This window comes from Apiospora marii (genome assembly GCF_038362585.1).
Source record: "Apiospora marii strain CBS 49790 chromosome Unknown utg000001l_segment0_segment0, whole genome shotgun sequence".
Lineage (NCBI taxonomy): Eukaryota > Fungi > Ascomycota > Sordariomycetes > Amphisphaeriales > Apiosporaceae > Apiospora > Apiospora marii.
The window spans coordinates 1,017,204-1,033,382 of NW_027117372.1; the positions used below are offsets into that span (position 1 = coordinate 1,017,204).

At 56.2% G+C, this 16,179-nt stretch overlaps 6 protein-coding genes across 6 annotated transcripts; 2 read left to right on the forward strand and 4 right to left on the reverse strand.

Annotated features, from left to right (window-relative positions):
* Positions 1 to 533: 533 nt before the first annotated feature.
* PG985_000332 (uncharacterized protein) lies at positions 534 to 1,447 on the reverse strand (the record flags this gene model as incomplete). Its single annotated transcript, XM_066820101.1, has 2 exons — positions 534 to 887; positions 995 to 1,447. The coding sequence occupies 2 exons, from the start codon at positions 1,445 to 1,447 to the stop codon at positions 534 to 536; spliced, it is 807 nt and encodes a 268-aa protein (XP_066690980.1).
* Positions 1,448 to 3,529: 2,082 nt separating this feature from the next.
* Positions 3,530 to 4,391, reverse strand: PG985_000333 (uncharacterized protein; the record flags this gene model as incomplete). The annotated part of the gene is made up of 2 exons (XM_066820102.1): positions 3,530 to 3,871; positions 4,014 to 4,391. 2 exons carry the CDS (start codon positions 4,389 to 4,391, stop codon positions 3,530 to 3,532), a joined length of 720 nt encoding a protein of 239 aa, XP_066690981.1.
* Positions 4,392 to 5,869: 1,478 nt separating this feature from the next.
* Positions 5,870 to 7,576, forward strand: PG985_000334 (uncharacterized protein; the record flags this gene model as incomplete). Its single annotated transcript, XM_066820103.1, has 4 exons — positions 5,870 to 6,161; positions 6,363 to 6,430; positions 6,510 to 6,948; positions 7,023 to 7,576. The coding sequence occupies 4 exons, from the start codon at positions 5,870 to 5,872 to the stop codon at positions 7,574 to 7,576; spliced, it is 1,353 nt and encodes a 450-aa protein (XP_066690982.1).
* A 391-nt stretch (positions 7,577 to 7,967) lies between these two features.
* PG985_000335 (alkaline phosphatase) lies at positions 7,968 to 10,357 on the reverse strand (the record flags this gene model as incomplete). The annotated part of the gene is made up of 7 exons (XM_066820104.1): positions 7,968 to 8,315; positions 8,405 to 9,314; positions 9,370 to 9,458; positions 9,532 to 9,650; positions 9,709 to 10,120; positions 10,183 to 10,230; positions 10,298 to 10,357. The coding sequence occupies 7 exons, from the start codon at positions 10,355 to 10,357 to the stop codon at positions 7,968 to 7,970; spliced, it is 1,986 nt and encodes a 661-aa protein (XP_066690983.1).
* Positions 10,358 to 11,781: 1,424 nt separating this feature from the next.
* On the reverse strand, positions 11,782 to 13,301 carry PG985_000336 (uncharacterized protein; the record flags this gene model as incomplete). The annotated part of the gene is made up of 2 exons (XM_066820105.1): positions 11,782 to 13,016; positions 13,073 to 13,301. The coding sequence occupies 2 exons, from the start codon at positions 13,299 to 13,301 to the stop codon at positions 11,782 to 11,784; spliced, it is 1,464 nt and encodes a 487-aa protein (XP_066690984.1).
* Positions 13,302 to 14,185: 884 nt separating this feature from the next.
* On the forward strand, positions 14,186 to 16,153 carry PG985_000337 (LCCL domain containing protein; the record flags this gene model as incomplete). The annotated part of the gene is made up of 1 exon (XM_066820106.1): positions 14,186 to 16,153. The coding sequence occupies one exon, from the start codon at positions 14,186 to 14,188 to the stop codon at positions 16,151 to 16,153; it is 1,968 nt and encodes a 655-aa protein (XP_066690985.1).
* Positions 16,154 to 16,179: the final 26 nt, after the last annotated feature.

Genomic DNA, 16,179 nt, shown 5'->3' on the forward strand with positions numbered 1-16,179 from the left:
TCTCTACTGAAAATCAGGGGCGTTTTCCTCATGTGCTTTCCATTCCAATTGAATCCGATCAAGACCAATTTTGCAGCCCCCCTTTTCGGCGTTTCTTTTTTTTTTCTTCGCGTGTTCTTTCTTAGCGACTCCATTTCCAGTGCACCGCGAAGAAAGCCTTCAAAGTGATTAACACCGACGAACAAGTAAATCATCTCTTGCATGACCTTATTTCATATCATTCCGTAGTCTCGTAATCATCAAGTCGTCGATTTTTCACCGCCTGGCGCTAAAGACCGTTGCATCGCAGTTTGACACTAGGGCATATACAATACGACGCTCACATATATCCACAACATTTGAAAGACGCCTCGTTTCGCTAAGCGAAAGGGAGAGGGCCTCTGATTCTTGGCGTATGCTGGAGCACAGATGCTTCAAACGGACAGAAGTTTAGGGGTATATGATTTTATATAATAAGTTGGCCTCCACAGAGGCTGGGGCTGGTTTCCAGCAAGTCTGCCACTACATCATGCAATGCAGGCAGGCGGGCACCTTTACGCCTTCTTAGCAGCCACGCCGGCCTCGATGGCGCCGCGGACCAGGGGCAGCAGCTCGTCCGGGTGCGAGATGAAGGGCACGTGGGAGGACTTGATGCTGAAGACGGCGGAGCCGGCGGGGAGCAGGGCCTGCATCTGCTGCTGGACGGCAAAGGGCAGCGCGTGGTCGTCCTCGGTGTGGATGTAGGCCTCGGTGACGCCCGCGGCCCAGGGCGAGAACTGGGAGGCGTCGGTGAAGACCTTCTCGGACGTCCAGGTCATGGCGGCGGCCCACTTCTGGGCCTCGGCGGCGGACAGGTCGTTGAAGCCGATCTCGGCGATCTGGGCAGGGTCGCCGGTGACCATGCCGTCCTGTATTTCGTAGTTAGCTTTCAGGAGACCTCTCCGTGTGTGGATGGGGGGACGCAAGGACGAAGAACTAGGCCAAGTAAAAGAAGAGAAACAGAGTAAAGACTTACCTCAGCGATCATCCAGGGGAAGAAGGAACCGCCCATGAGGTCCTTGAGCGAGGCGCCCTCGGGGCACATGAAGGCAGCGAGATAGATGGTCTGAATGACACCGCCCTTCTTGCCGACGGCATGGCGCGAGGCGTAGTCACGGCCCTTTACGGCGTTACCCGCGATCAGGCCGCCGAGCGAGTGGGACAGGAGCACGACGTCCTTGCCGGCGTCGAGGAGGGGGTCGACGACGGCGGCGGTGGCGGCGACGTCCTCGTCGAGGCCGGTCAGGGAGATGCCCACGCTGGGCAGGGTGACCTTCTTGGTGTCGTAGCCGGCGCCCGTCAGCTTCTGCATGAAGCCGGTCCACGAGGGATCGATCTGCCAGGCGCCGGGGACGATGACGACGGTCGGGTTGACGGCGGCGCCGAGGGAGCCGAAGGCCAGGACGGCCGAGCACAGGGAGAAGCGCATGCTTGTTTAGGGAGGTATAAAAGAGTGTCTTAGTTGGGGAAGGGGGAAAAAAGAGAGTTGGATCGTCGCCTGGTTCGATCGTGCTTGTACTGGAACTAATGCTGGAGCGATGCAATGCAGTAACGTCCAAGCGAGGCAATACGACGCCCTTTATAAGCGATCGGCAGTTCTATCAGCGCAAGTAGCCTGGACCTCTGGCCCTCTGGCTCTTGGCTACCCCCCTAGCAGTGATACTCTATATCACGCTCCTGATAATCTCCCAGATGGACACAGCCTGAGAGCGCCCTGAAGCTGCGCCGGCCCCATCTCCCCTTCTCGGCCAGAGCATGAAGAATACCTCGGAGCATGTCTTCCTCTTACAATCGCCGCTGACAAGTAATACGCCATGACCTCTCTGTCTCTCTCCGCAGTGCGGACGAACGGTTGGACAGTCGCAATCCTGCAGGCTGCGGAATGGGTTGTATTTCCGGCATGCTGGATCGGGGACCGAGGCTTACTCAGTCTGACTGATACGTCTTGGTGAATCCGCCATGCTGGAGCCTGCAAGTGAAGCCGAGGAGTAAGATCTCCAATCCGCTCTCTCTTAGCCTGGCTCCTGGTTGCTAATGCGGTTTGGAGCGATGCAGTTGCCGCTTTGGAAAGCGCTGGGACTGTAGCCAGGGCGTCGCTGGTGGAACCGGCACTGGTTTCCTAGTTAATCGCTTCCACGATACCTCGAAGTGACCCTGAGGCCGTTTTTGGAAGGGGAAACCATGCACCTGAAGTTCCACCGTCGCATCTGCATCCGACCCAGGCCAATCCACTCTGGCCAAGGGTTGACGGAATTAGCCGCTGCGCACACGAGTCAGGCGATGCAGCAAGTGGTCAGATTCGACGTCCCTTCTTTCTCTTTTTTGGCCAGTTGCAATTTCATCGCTGGGTTGGGTTGCTTCCAGAGCAAATATGTGAAAACAAGAATTTGGGGTGGGAGGAGGAGGAGGAGGAGGGAGGGGGGGGGGTGGGGGGGGGACGTGATGTTGGACAAAGTGCCGACCACTGTACATGTAAGCACAGACAAGCTTTCTCCCAGTAAGTCGGCAAATACCTACCTGCCTACCAATTACGCTCTCGGCAGCCATCTTGGTTCAGTACGCTTATCTCTCGGCAGGCGGCACGGCATCGAGTGGGAGGCGCAAAGTGTACATAATTAGCACTGCCTTGCTAGGTTGCTGCTTGTTGTGCAGCACATAAAATCGAGACAGGCCAACAGTCCAGATGGGCGGCCATCAATCATTCAGGGTTCAGGGGGGTTGCCCAGACTGTCGGGATCCACCCGCGACCTCTCTTCGCGGAGCCCCCTTCTTGAGATTCACGATGTGACCAGGAAAAGTTCTGCAGCGGACGACCTCCGAATAATCCGTTGTCTAGATGTGCCACGTGCTGACTGCCGCAGATCCGGTTCGCATGGATTCCAGCAGATGGGAGGACATAATTATGCGTTCTAGAAAACGTCGAATGGAAATTGGGCTGCATTCTTCTATCAATCACGAAAGTCGGATACATGTAACTAATGGGCTTGCTTTCTTTTGCGGCGAGCGGTTGCCCGTTTCCTGTCACAAACCAGATGAGATGCATTGATGACAATCATAGCGTGTCGTTGATGGACGTTGGAATTCAGTTATCAAACTACGACTAATAAACAGCAAGCGCGGATGATGGATCTCGCTAAACAAAACTGTTTCGGCCCCAATGATACGTCAAAGCGTAACCGGCCCCTCTTCTACTTTACTGCCAAATTCGGTCATCCATGCATATAGGACTACCAAACTACGTATGTAAAAAACAGGCGGGTGGGAAAAAGACACCTTGACACCTTGGCAATTCTCTTATCGGCATCATTCGATCGCGGATGCGGGCGCGCTATCCCCTCGGCGACCTCAGCGATCCTTGCGACTTTGGATGCGACGTCAAATGGCAGGCACCCCGGAAACAGGTGAACCACGTCCACCGGCCGGCAGCCGGCATCTATCTGCTGCCTTATCTCTCTCTTTCCCTCCCCCTCTCTCGGGATCAAGTACTGATAGATGTATGTACGGAGGAGCACTACTGCAGCATCTGGACCTCGAGCGTCTTGACGGCCTCAACTAGCTGGTCCGGCACGCTCAGGAACGGGCAGTGGCCCGCCTTGAGTGTGACGGTCTTGGGCGCGGGGCCCAGTTGGGCGGCCATCTGCTGCTGGATGGGGAAGGGCAGAGCGTTGTCGTCCGAGCAGTGAATGTACCCACAAGGGGTGCCGCTAGCCCACGGCTCGTGGCCGCTGGGCGTGGCGAACAGCGCCGCCGACGTGTGTGTCATCTCCGCCGCCCATTTGGCTTGCTCCTCGGGCCCCAGGTCGTTGTAGGCCACCTGGGGTATCATTTCAGGGACTCCCAGCACCCGGTCTCCCTGTCAGTCGGCAGCATGGTCAGCCATTAATCCACTTTTGGCTTATCGGGGAGAAGAGCCTCGGCAGCTGAGGTCCCGCCCGACTTGGGAAAGGGAAGTCGAGGGGGAAAGAAAATTGTCCCGTCAGCTTTTGGTCACTGACCTGAATGTCCATCCACGGGAGGGGGTTGCCGCCCAGCATGTCGAGCAGCGCCTTTCCGGCGGGAATCATGAAGGCGGACATATAGATCATTCCCACGACATTGTCCTGGCCGGCAATGGCGTTGCTGCCGACGAGACCGCCGGAGGAGTGACCTATCACCAAGGCCTTCTTGCCTTCGCTGGCAATCTTCTGGAGCACGGTGCGCACGGCGGCGACATCCTCAGCCAGGCCGGCAAGTGGCAGCTCGGTGCCACCGACCGTGGGCATGGCCACGTGGGTGGCCTCGTAGCCGGCGGCCTGCAACTTCTCGACGAAGCCGAGGTAAGCCACCGGCTTCTGCCAGGAACCGGGAACGACAACGATAACGGGTTTCGACATCTTGGGGTGTGTGGTAGGGGCGTGTAAGTGAGAACGTGAGTGAGTGAGTGAGAGTGATTATGTGTATTGGGGTATCTCTTTGCTATTCGGGGAGTTGATTCCGAAACTTTACGATTGGTCTCATTCGAATTGAGAATGTGTGCCGTTGATATACTTGCCGGCAGTACACAGAGAAGCCCAGTGGCTCGCTTAGGCACAGGTGTCAGGAACGTGCAGGCCACATCCCATCACAGATCCCCGCAGTGCTTGCTGCATCAGTATTGCTGTGCACGGCATGTGGCATACGCACAGGTACATGTATACATGGACCCTTACTGTCAACTGTTGCTGCCGTTACATCGGACCCTGGCATACGGCTAGTATCCATAATGGTATGTATGTCTATAGAAGAGGTATCCACCGCACGGTTTGATTTCACCTGACTGCTTGCAGCACCGCCCAGGGGTATGCCAAATGCTTACGGATACTACAAGTTCTATTAGCTTGGTCGCGCACTCCGCTGTCAATGACGCTGCTTCTCTACGTACTACCTAGACAAAGATCAACTTACCTTTGCGGCTCTCTCCGTGGCACCCGCTAATTGATGATAGTGAACGGCCAAGAAACTTGATAATCCTGGATGTACGGTTCTGAATGCGCTTCTTGGAGGATAGAGAAAGAAGACATCAAACGAATGGCCGGCAGGCAGACTACATATCAGTGTCTCCCCAACGGGAAAGAATGAAGGAGGGTTCATCAGACGGAACAGCTGCTACCCGTCATGCGGTTGGCGGACAAAAGACTCATGAGATGAACCATCTAAGGAACGCCTCGTATAATACAGATCAACAAAGGGTCCGAGGGTACTTTGATGCCATCCTCTGGGCCTGACGAATCGTCTTCGGTTGTCAAGCTGGCCCCGGTCCACACGTGCCTTGTACTTGTATGCAAGGGGGAGGGGGCACAAACCAGGTGCTACTAGATCCGATGCAAGGGGGGAATCATATTTGTGAAGACGCAGCACCCAGATTGCGTACGTACATGGGGTTGTTAGGCATCGAATGCACGATCAGACGGCCAAGGTTTACGCGGGCCATGGAACGAGAAGGCCCCCCCACAGAAGCATCATTGCGACTTGTCGAGCCACCCATTTCGCTGGGCCTAGTCATCATGGCAGTGCGCAGCGGGCTCAGTGTTCGGGGAGGAGGTATATCACCTCTGTCTTATACCACCGCTAAAGCGCGCCGGACAGATACCCATCTGGAAATGGCTTCTTGTTTCCCTCATTTGCGTGTAGCCGAGAAAACCCCATCTACAATGACACACTGCCCGATAGCGACTCGTTCTCTTTTTGTTTAAACATATCTCCGAGTCCGTTCCCCTGGCTGGCTTCCCTTCTCTCGAGCCATCCTCCCAGTCGTTCGGCACCGGAGATCGCCAGCTCCCCCTCGTCGTCGATCCTGAGCAAGACAAGACCAGAGCGCATCAACGCCGCCACCATGCACAACCCGTTCTGGATTCGCTCGTACGTGGCGCGCCGGTACGATGAGGCCGCCGCCAAAGCCGCGCACATACAGCACATGGCCGACGTGGCCGCGACGCAAGACCTGAGCGAGGACATCCGGGGGCGCGCCCGCTGGCTCACTATCGGCTTCACCTTATTCGCCACCGTCGTGGTGGCCATGCGCTTCGTGGCCCGTCGGCGGCAGGGTGCTAAGATCCTGATCGACGACTGGCTGACCGTGGTGACGCTGGTGCTTTGCTATGGCAATATGGTCATGAACATTGTGTGTAAGTGTCATACCTACACCTAATAGGAGAATGAGAGTTTAGCGGAGTTGAGTTGGCGGGAAACGGCGGTGGAGGCAAAAGAGAGAAGGATGAGGAAGGGGGAGGAGATAGGGGAAAGGGGCTGAATGAAAACCCCAAGGGCCGTGCAAAGGGGCACCGCACACACTTTACAGAATCACTGCTGACCATTTCCTCTGTTAGTGATCGATCAAGGCGTGGGACTACACACTGGCTCTCTGAGCTTGGAACAGCTCGGAAAGATGAACGAGGTAAGAGACATATCATGGCCCCAAACAAAAGTTGTCCTTTGAGACCACCCAAGCTGACATATACCTCACCCGACAAAAGACTCTGGTAGGAGCCGAGATCCTGTACGTGACGGGCGTCAACATGTACAAGATCGCGCTGCTGTACCTGTACTTCCGACTTTTTCCCACCAGAGACATCCGCCTCGGCTCCTACATCCTGGGTGGCATCTCGTGCGTGTGGAACGTGGCCTGCATCTTCGCCGCGACCTTCCAGTGCCTCCCCCGCGAGAAGCTATGGCAACCCTGGCTGCAGGGCGGCTGCATCGACCTATTCCTGACGCAGCTGGCCATCTCGGTGCCGTGCATGATGCTCGACGTCGCCATTTTGTGCCTGCCCATGCGTCACGTCTGGAACCTCAAGACCAACCTGACCCAGCGCGTCTTCCTCACCATCATCTTCCTGCTCGGCTCCTACGTCGTCTTCACCAGCATCTACCGCTTCGTCATCTTCCTCCAGTACAACAATGATGACAACTCCTGTAAGCCCCTTTCCCTCTGCTGCCCTGCCCAAATCATTTATAATTTGACGCCGCCGCTAACCCATAAACTCCAGTCACGCTCGGCGACGGCATCGCCTGGAACGTCATCGAAATCGCCAGCGGCATCATCTCGGCCTGCCTGCCGACCCTGGGCCCGCTGGTTCGCATCGTCTTCAAGGCCGTGTACCCGACCACGCTGCGGTCGCGGGCCCTGAGCGGCAACAAGCTGGGCGGCTACAACCACAGCTCCTCATACGCCAAGAAGTCCAACAAGTCCAGCGGCGTCGCGACCATCGGCGGGGGCGGCGGCGGTAGCTACGCGCGGCAGTCGCGCCCGCTCGCCGCGCTCGAGGACGGGAAATACGGCGTCATCGACAACGACGACGACGTGCAGTTCGGCGGCGGCGGCCCCCGCACCCCAGGTACCCCCGGCCACAGCAGCTTAAGCCGCGGCAGCGTCTCGATCACGGTCTCGCATCATCGCGACGGCAGCGGCGGCGACGGAATTGGCTACGCCTCGAGCCACGACGAGATCCCGCTCACGGCCATCCGGCAGGAGACGCATGTGGAGCTGACGTACGAGTCGGCGTCGCAGTGCGCGAACCGGACCAAGGACGGCTTCGTGTGAGGAAGCAAGCCCCCTATCCCCACCCCCCGCCGCGCTGCTGTCCGCTGTACGATTGATTGACTTGGATTTGATTGGATGTAAAAATACTGGGAAGGAAATACGGGAAACGATGGAGTTTGGTTGTTGTTGTTGTTGCTTTTACGCAGGGAACGGTTCGCTCCCTTGAGACTCACGGCCTCTTTTCTAATTAACTGTATTATCTATTACGAATACCCCGGCTTCGCGGCTTTGGGTAAGGTACATACCCATTCGAGATTCACGACATGAATTTACATTTTCCTATGTTTATACTATATCCAATATTATATCTAGCAATTATTCAACTACCCACTACTTTAGGTGTATAACAGTGCATTTTCTCCCATGCCCATCCCCATCGTCAGCCAGCAGCTCAAGCCTCGCCCCCCTCCCCGGCGTCCGGCCGCGCGAGGCCGAGGCAGTTGGCCATCTTGTAGAAGACGTCGATGTTGGAGTAGGTGCCGCCGAACGTGTCCTGGCAGGGCCCCATGGCGTAGACGGCGACGTCGGTCAGCGAGTGCACGCCCTGCGCCTCGCTCGTGGGCAGCGTGCCGTTGACGACGAAGCCATCGGCCGTCTCCTGGCCGTTGGCGAAGTAGTCGGCCGACGAGAAGCCCGGCGTGTTGGTCGCGGGCGTCCGCGGCTTCGGGCTCAGCCGGTAGTTTTCGCGGCGGTCCGGGTTGGCGCCGAAGCCGGCCGCGATGGCGTAGCGGGGGTCCCACTGAGATAGGGTTAGTCAATGTACTTGAGCACTCTAGATTACTAGATAGAATAGGGGCGGGAGGGGCCTATGGGTTTGGCTGAACTTACGTTGACGGGGAAGTTGGGGCCGGTCGAGTACGAGACCCCAGGGGCCTCGACCTGGTAGTTGGACAGCCCCGAGTTCTGGTAGACGCCGACGGCCTTGCGGCGCTCGCGGTCGGTCTTCTGGTCGCCGAGGTACTGGGTGTCGACGCCGCCAAAGACGTCGAACCCGTGGCCGTGGTCGGAGGTGACCAAGACCAGCGTGTCCTCGAGCTCGCCGAGGGACCGGAGGTGCTCGACGGTGGCGCGGACGGTGTCGTCGAGCTCCAGGAGGTCGCCCAGGGCGCGGTCGTAGTCGAGGCTGTGCATCTGCTTGTCGATCGAGGCGGCCTCGGCCATGAGGAAGAAGCCCCGGTCGCCACCGCGCCGGTGCAGGACGTCGATGGCCTTGAGGGTCATGTCCCTGAGGCCGGGCAGGTCGGTGGCGGCCGCCTTGGCGCCCGAGGGGTCGTTGGTCAGGTTCTTCAGGTTGTCCGGCAGGATGTTGCGGTCGATCCAGACGGGCAGGTTGGAGCGGCAGAAGATGCCCAGCGCCTTTTCCTCGTTGGGCACGGCGGCGAGGGCCGTCTTGTTCCAGCTCACGGTGTAGTTGGCCTTGGCGAACTCCTCGTAGTAGTCCTTACCCTGGTAGGATCCGGAACCGGCGATGAATTGCTCGGCGCCACCGCCGAAGTACACATCGGGGCCTCCATGGTTGGTCCAGGTGTAGTTGGTGACGCTGTTCAGGGCCTGGTCGATAAGGGGACCATACGCGCTGCGAGACCGAGTGTGGGCAGTCAGGGCAGTCGGCGTCGCATCCGCAATGAAGGCGGTGGAGACAGCACCCCACGCGGATCCCCAGACGCGCTTGAGCAGCTCCACAATGGTCTCGACTTTGGGATCGTCGTAGATATCCGGGGAAGAGTCGGCGTAAACACTGGGACGGTTAGCCTGCTGAATATGTCCAGCGATATACTTTCGATATTACTCACCCCATGGCGTTGACCGTGGACTTGTGACCAGAGTAGAGGGCAGAAGCCGAGTTGGCGCTGTCGGTGATGAAGGTATCGATGGAGTGGGTCTACGGCGAGAGAGAGTCAGCGCTGGTGGACACACGGATATGAATTCGTCTCTCCTGTTTTGAAGGTTCATACCATTTGGTGGCCAATGACGGGGAAGTGGTCGAGCTGCAGGTTCGACTGGTACTTTCCGTTGACGGTCTTGTGGCCCAGAAGACGGGCAGCAGTGATCATGTTGGTAGTCATACCGTCACCTTCGCCTTGTTAGCGCTCCCCGTCTAGTTACAGTATTTTCGAGTGCGAGGTGCTCACCGATAAAGAGGATGACGTTCTTGGCCTTCTTCTGGGTAGCAAGGGGGCGTACGACCCACTCGGCGGTGGTTTTCTGCCCGTCGTAGTAGTTGAGCGTGACGGTGTACTTTCCGGGCTCGTACAGAGCCAGCCGGCGGTAGATCTTGGAGGCGACGTTGACGACCGAGGCCTTTTTGGCGTCCTGGAGGTACAGATCCTCGTACCACTGGAACGTCCACTTCTCGATCTCGGGCTCGTCGAGCTTGAAGAACTTGGCGACGTCCTCGGCGGCGCCGCCCTCCTTCGCAATGGTCACGGCGAACTTCTCATCCGGCACGCCGTCGTTGAAAGCCTCTGAGCCGTTGACTGGGGCGTGGACCTCGAGACGGAGGTCAAAGTACTGTCCGGGCAGGAAATCCTGCTGATCCGGCGGCTGTGACTCCGTGTTAGTTGCTCGGGTCTTTGCTGGGCTCCGGAGTCGTTATCAAAGCTTACCAACACGCAACCTAGGGTAGGACAGGTTCCCAATCGCTGGAAGTGTTGCTGTGAAAAGTATGGATTAGCCACACTTCAAATTCCGTGGTGCATTTTGAGAATCGGCGCGACTTACACCAGAAACGACAGCCAACGAGGCTGCCAGTATGGCAAGAGTGTTCAGTCTAGCCACCATCTTGACAGGATTAAGACGATCGAAGTGACAGTCTCTGCCTGACCACGTAAGACTTGTGAACCTCAAGGGCAAGATGGCACGGCGACGCTGCAAACAGGAGAATCCGGCTGGTTATATAGAAGGAACCCGGACCCAACGCAGTGGAACGCTATCACTGCCCCGGATATACACGGTCAAGGTCTCTCAGCTGGGTACTTAGCACTATAGCAATATCAGCGGTCATTTGGAGTAACCATGCTGGAAAATTCCTCGGCTGGGGTGATGATGATTGCATGCCAAGGAGACTACGGCTGCAACGTGCAGATTGTGTGCGTGGGTGCCGTTAGGTTCAGGACACATAACGCGCTCACTCGGAACTGGCTGCAAACCGATGAGAGTTCACAGGAATCACGGTAGCTATTGAGCCCACGTGCGCCGGCGAAAGCCAGGCACTCATACCTAGCCGGGGGAACTAGTTGGCTACTTATCAGCAAAGCAGTGTCGCCGAAATTTGGACTTGGCGTCATTGATTTGAAGTTATGTAGAAGCTTCTGTCACGGCTGAGCGCGGGACAGCATGAAAGACATAACGAAGGCGAGGCGTTCCTGGCAAGTAACCTGGCAGCTTGGATACCGGGTGGCTGACGGACGAGGTACAAAGGATTCCCAAGAGTAGAATTGACGAGAGTCGAGGAAACGTGGGCGGGATGCGCCGATGTGATTGGCTAGTTGCTAAAGAGATGTTCGATGCATCTTCCTATCCCGCGCAGTCTTGGCAGATTGGCATAGCTTGGCCGCATTTGCGCAGGCTTGGCAATGCGCCGCACACCTCGACATTTCCCCTCCAAGGGTGTGGGCGAACGGGCGCGATTACGAGATAGGCAATTGAAGACTACACTGGTTGGTTTGCTTGGTATTGAGATATTTGGAGCCATATACCAGCGGAGAAAAAAAGGACCACCGACTTATCCGCTTGCCGAGGTGCATCACATATATCGACACTTGCCCGTTTGGACACCGAGAGCCATCCCTACAGGGCGGACCAGGCTTGTTGATAGCCTCGAAGAACATCAGGCGACGTCTGGCACGCAGCCGGTTCCTGGTCCCAACTATTCGGGACGGTAGCCGCGCTAACAATTGGCAGATAAGTCCGTGAGCCCACGTTGCCCGCATCTCCTGCTGCGTTCTGGCCCACCCTCAGATATGAACCGTTCCGCCGGTTTTCTTAGGGTACCTAGCAGCACCAGAATTTGACTTCCAGGAACTGGTCGCACGTTGGACGCAGTGGAGAAACATATCCCAATACCTCATAGGCCATTATGATGAGCCTTGATGTCCATTTGGACTTTAGCTGGGGTCAGGGCCATCGCCTTCTTTAGCTTCTTGTAGCAGACTGTCGTTCCGATATACTGCTTACACCAAATAGTGCCTTGGTGAGGATTATCATCAAACCTCGTCGACTTTTGCAAACCCTTCTCTAACCAAAGCAGCGGCATCGACATCCGGGACTAGTGGCGTCTCGCTTCCGCCTGCTGCCGGGCCCGTTACAGCCAAACCCGCCGCTTCAGCGGCCGCTACTTGTTCGGGAGTTCCTTCACCTTCGAACCTATTCCAAGGGGCCTTGTTGATCTTGGGTTGCCCTGGTTCAGGTTTGAAGTGGTAGCCACGCGCACGAGGTCGCACCCCAGTACCTAGGGGCAATTCCGACTCGTAACATCTGTTGAACTCCCCGGCCTTTTGTTCGAAAGTTCCATCTGCTATCGCCAACCGAATCTGCCGGAAGAACTCGTCCATGACATGATGATTGTGTATTTGCAAAAGGGTCCAGCCGAGCATCTCTCGGGCGTTCATCAAGTGCTGCAGGTATGCGCGGTGGTGCTTGGTGCATGCGTAACAGCCACAGCCCTCCATGAACGGTGTCACAGAGACCTGGTGCTCTTCAGACGACATATCAATGCCCAAAGGTTGAATACCACTGGAACCTGCCGCAGGCGGGGGGAAGCTGAAGTGCAGCGCGATCCCTGCATCAGATACGGTATTGACCAGAGGAGAAGCGAAAATATCGACGCCCAGTCGCACTTGCCGCAGGATTTGCTGAGGCGTCTCGGGCGATTCCATTGACAGACGAGGCAGGTCAAGCAGCTGAGGATGGTTTTTCAGATCGTGCAGTATTTTGGCATCATAGAGTGTCAAGCCGTTCAGCCGTTCAGCATGCTCTTCTGATAAGTGCTTCAAGTATTTCCATTGGATGGGGTAAGACAACGGCAGAAGGGGTGCAAAGACCTGAATGCCGGAGGGCTTCAGCTTCTTTTCTGGATCGAGGTGCGAGAAGAATTCGTCCAGCCACTGCTGGGTTCGCTGCACCATAAAGACCTGTCGTTTCGCACCTGGCGTGGCGGAGCTGAAGGTCAGATCAGCTGGCGGGACGACAATGTCCGGCATGATCTGCTCGATTGCAGCGCAATAGTTCTCACAAGTGAGACGTTCAAAGCCTGTGGACGTGAGTACCGAGATGTGCTTGGGTCCATTGCCATTCGGAGCCACGACAGCAGGTGTCCTTCTAGGACCCAGAATGGTGTATGTCGAGGATGGGGTGGCTGTGTAAGCGTGCAGAGGTCTGCAGTCATCTTTAGGCAGGCTGAAAATCGCAGGCGACTTCCTCTTGCTGGACTTCTCCGTGACTATTAGGTTAGTACAATAGACATAGTCACAGGCAAGGGAAGCGAGATATACCTACAGTCTTCCAAGGCCATATACGCGGCCCGGATATCGGTATGCTGGCTTATGACATCCGGGGTCAGGTGTGGAATAGCCCCTCTCGAGGTGACGCCCACAAAGGTAGGGGTGTCTAGAGGAGTTCGGTTGGCAGCTACAAGACGTCCGACCCTCGCGGCGAGGCCATGCTCGAGAGCAGGCTGTAGGATTTTGAACGACATATCGTCACCATTCATTGCCGGCGCACTCATGTTTTCTTCTGCCTGAAAGCTTGGCAGAAAGGAATCCTGCGAACCTAGTAGGGCTGTGTGTGGTTTTGCTTGTGCTCAAGAGCGAACCGAAAGCGTAAACAGATCCCTTTAGGCAGAGTTTATCCCAGGAACGCAAAACTAGCGACAAGGATAGCGAGCCTGAGCAAACCAAACAACTGCTTGTTTGCTGCTGCACTATACCGGTATATCACCTCTTCTGGGTCGACGATGAAAATGCATTTTTGGACTCCACGCCTTCAAATCCAGAAGCGAAAAGTGGACTTGACCGCTTTTGGTTAATTGAGCACTTGTTGCGACCGACCGACAGGGCGGGGGAGTTGATTGGCACAAACCCCCCAATCAAAAAAGGTAGGACTCAACCGGTTCGCCCGGAAGGGACGTGGGACTGTCCCTGCCACTGTCAGTGCCTGCCATCCCCCTAAGCTGAAACCTGGTCGGGTCAGGTCAGGTCTTTGCTCCACTGTCCAGTCCGCCCCGTCATCCATCCTCCAACCAACTCTACCGTCATCCTTCGCGTGTTGCTTGCGTTGCCGTGCGTCGTACACTTTTCAATGTTTCCATGCTTGTAGTTGTTGTTTATCTGTGATAGCAAATCCTTCCCTTGGCATATTCCTGTGTTTGATCCAACCATCTTTTCACCGCTTGTCCGTCATCTGTTACACGTTTCGTCCCTACTTACTGTGATAGACGCAATTCACTGCCTGCCCCGCCATCCTTCGTTTCGTCGTCTTTGCGCCAGGTTGGGTGACGGTCTTCCTCGCCCTAGTCGAGTCTAGTCCGGGACCGCAAACGTTTGCCAATGCTACATTGCGTCGCAGGCTTGTCGCTTGTCGCTTGGCTGTGCACTTCAAAAGAGTAAAGAGATGGGCGGCGACAACCGAGACGAGTCTGTTCAAGTCGTTTCCGACGTAGAATCTTCCGAACCCTCCCGCTCCGACTCCCACGTTCACCATCCGGATGCCCCGATCGCCCAGGCTGGACACCTAGACATCGACGATAACGCGAACCTACCAACACCGCGCTTCATGCAGGACGAAGGAGCATGGAAACGATGGAAATGGGTGCCCTATCCAGCGAGGAAGTTCATCACCAAGGTCGCTACTTGGTCGAGGGGCCCGGCCGAGCCGAAAGACTGGAAAATCAACCCTCTCTTTCCAGCAATACAGCACGCGCCGATTTGGCTGCTGGAGCGATACCTACCTAAAACAAGGTACAAGGCTTGGTTGTATATGGGCTATGTCGTCATTTGGATCCTTACTTTCTGTCTCGTAATGCGACAAGGCCTCATGTCAAGCGAGGTCGCAGAATATGGGGTACCCAGTGACATCAGCTGCGGTACGACATACTGGATGTCTGGCAACCAATGCGGACTTGATGGAAGTGCATGCAGACCCTTCAGTGGCTCTGGCTTCGCATTCAAATGCCCCGCCAATTGCGCCAGCTACCGGGTCCTCAACCCCCGAGCTGTGGGAACCACAGAGGTTGTATACCAGCCACTGATCGTAGGTGGACCCTCCGACGGTGGCAATATCTCAGAGGCTCGGTATCGAGGCGACTCTTTCATATGCGGCTCAGCCATCCATGCCGGTGTTATCACCAACGGAGGTGGTGGCTGTGGTGTAGTCCAGCTCGACGGTCAGTATACGGGTTTCCCGGCTTCACTTCGCAACGGGATCGACAGCATAGGTTTCGACTCCTACTTCCCATTGTCATTTGGCTTCCCTGCCGGATTCGATTGCTCCTCCAAAGACGTCCGGTGGCCACTACTCGCGGTGTCTGTAACCTTCACAGCTGTGCTGTCTCTTTTTACGACTTCTGCGCCCCTTTTCTTCTTCTCCGTCTTCATCGGCATCTTCTGGCAAGTGGGTATGGCGTCTGATGCCCCCAGTCATACATCCATCGCCGGCCTCTTCTCGAATATCCTCGGCAAATTCCTGCCCGCGATGTTCTGCGCATGGGTAATGTACGACAAGATGGGCGTCAAGCGTACACTCAGTGGTTTGAATGCGCAAGTCGAGAAGACCGTGCTTTGGCTTGGCGGTTGCTGGGTGGGCGCTCTTACTAACTACACGTTCGACTTCATACCTATCCAGAGACTGAACGCCCACGACCTTCAGCAGCAACCCGGTGCCAAGGCTGCGCTGGCTATCATCGTCATTATCTTGGTTGTCATCATGGTCTCGCAGATCTGGTACTTCCGGCAGGAGGGACGGCTCGTGAAGTTCATGAAACTTTACTTGCTGTTCATCATTGGCATCGTCATATGTCTTGTGCTCCCAGACCTTAGCCTCCGCATCCATCACTATATTCTAGCTCTCCTGCTGCTGCCAGCAACGAGCATGCAAACTCGCCCGTCGCTACTATACCAGGGTATTCTCATGGGACTGTTCATCAATGGAATTGCGAGGTGGGGCTTCGACTCTGTCCTGCAGACATCCACCGCCTTACAAGGGGACGGCCAATTCGAGTCACCGTTGCCGAACATCTTGGCACCCGCCATAGCGCTGAATGCGCCTCTGTGGAACATCACTTTCAACTGGCGTCCGTCCCCTGGTCCCGAGTTTGATGGTATCAGTATCCTGGTCAACGATGTCGAGCGCTTCAGAAGCTACTTCGGTGACGAGGACGCCAAGTCCAGCTTCACGTGGACGCGCAACAGCAGCTTGAAGGTGGACGAGTATTTCAGGTTCGGCTACATGGATGGAAGCTCCAGTTGGGACTACTCCAAGGCGGGAACTTGGACCCCTGCCGGCGATTGGGTCGACATGGCCCCTGGTCCGTCCAAGGTCAAAATTAGAAGTTTGGACGAGGAATCCCATGTGAAGCGATGATGTGATGAACACTTGGCATGACTGTA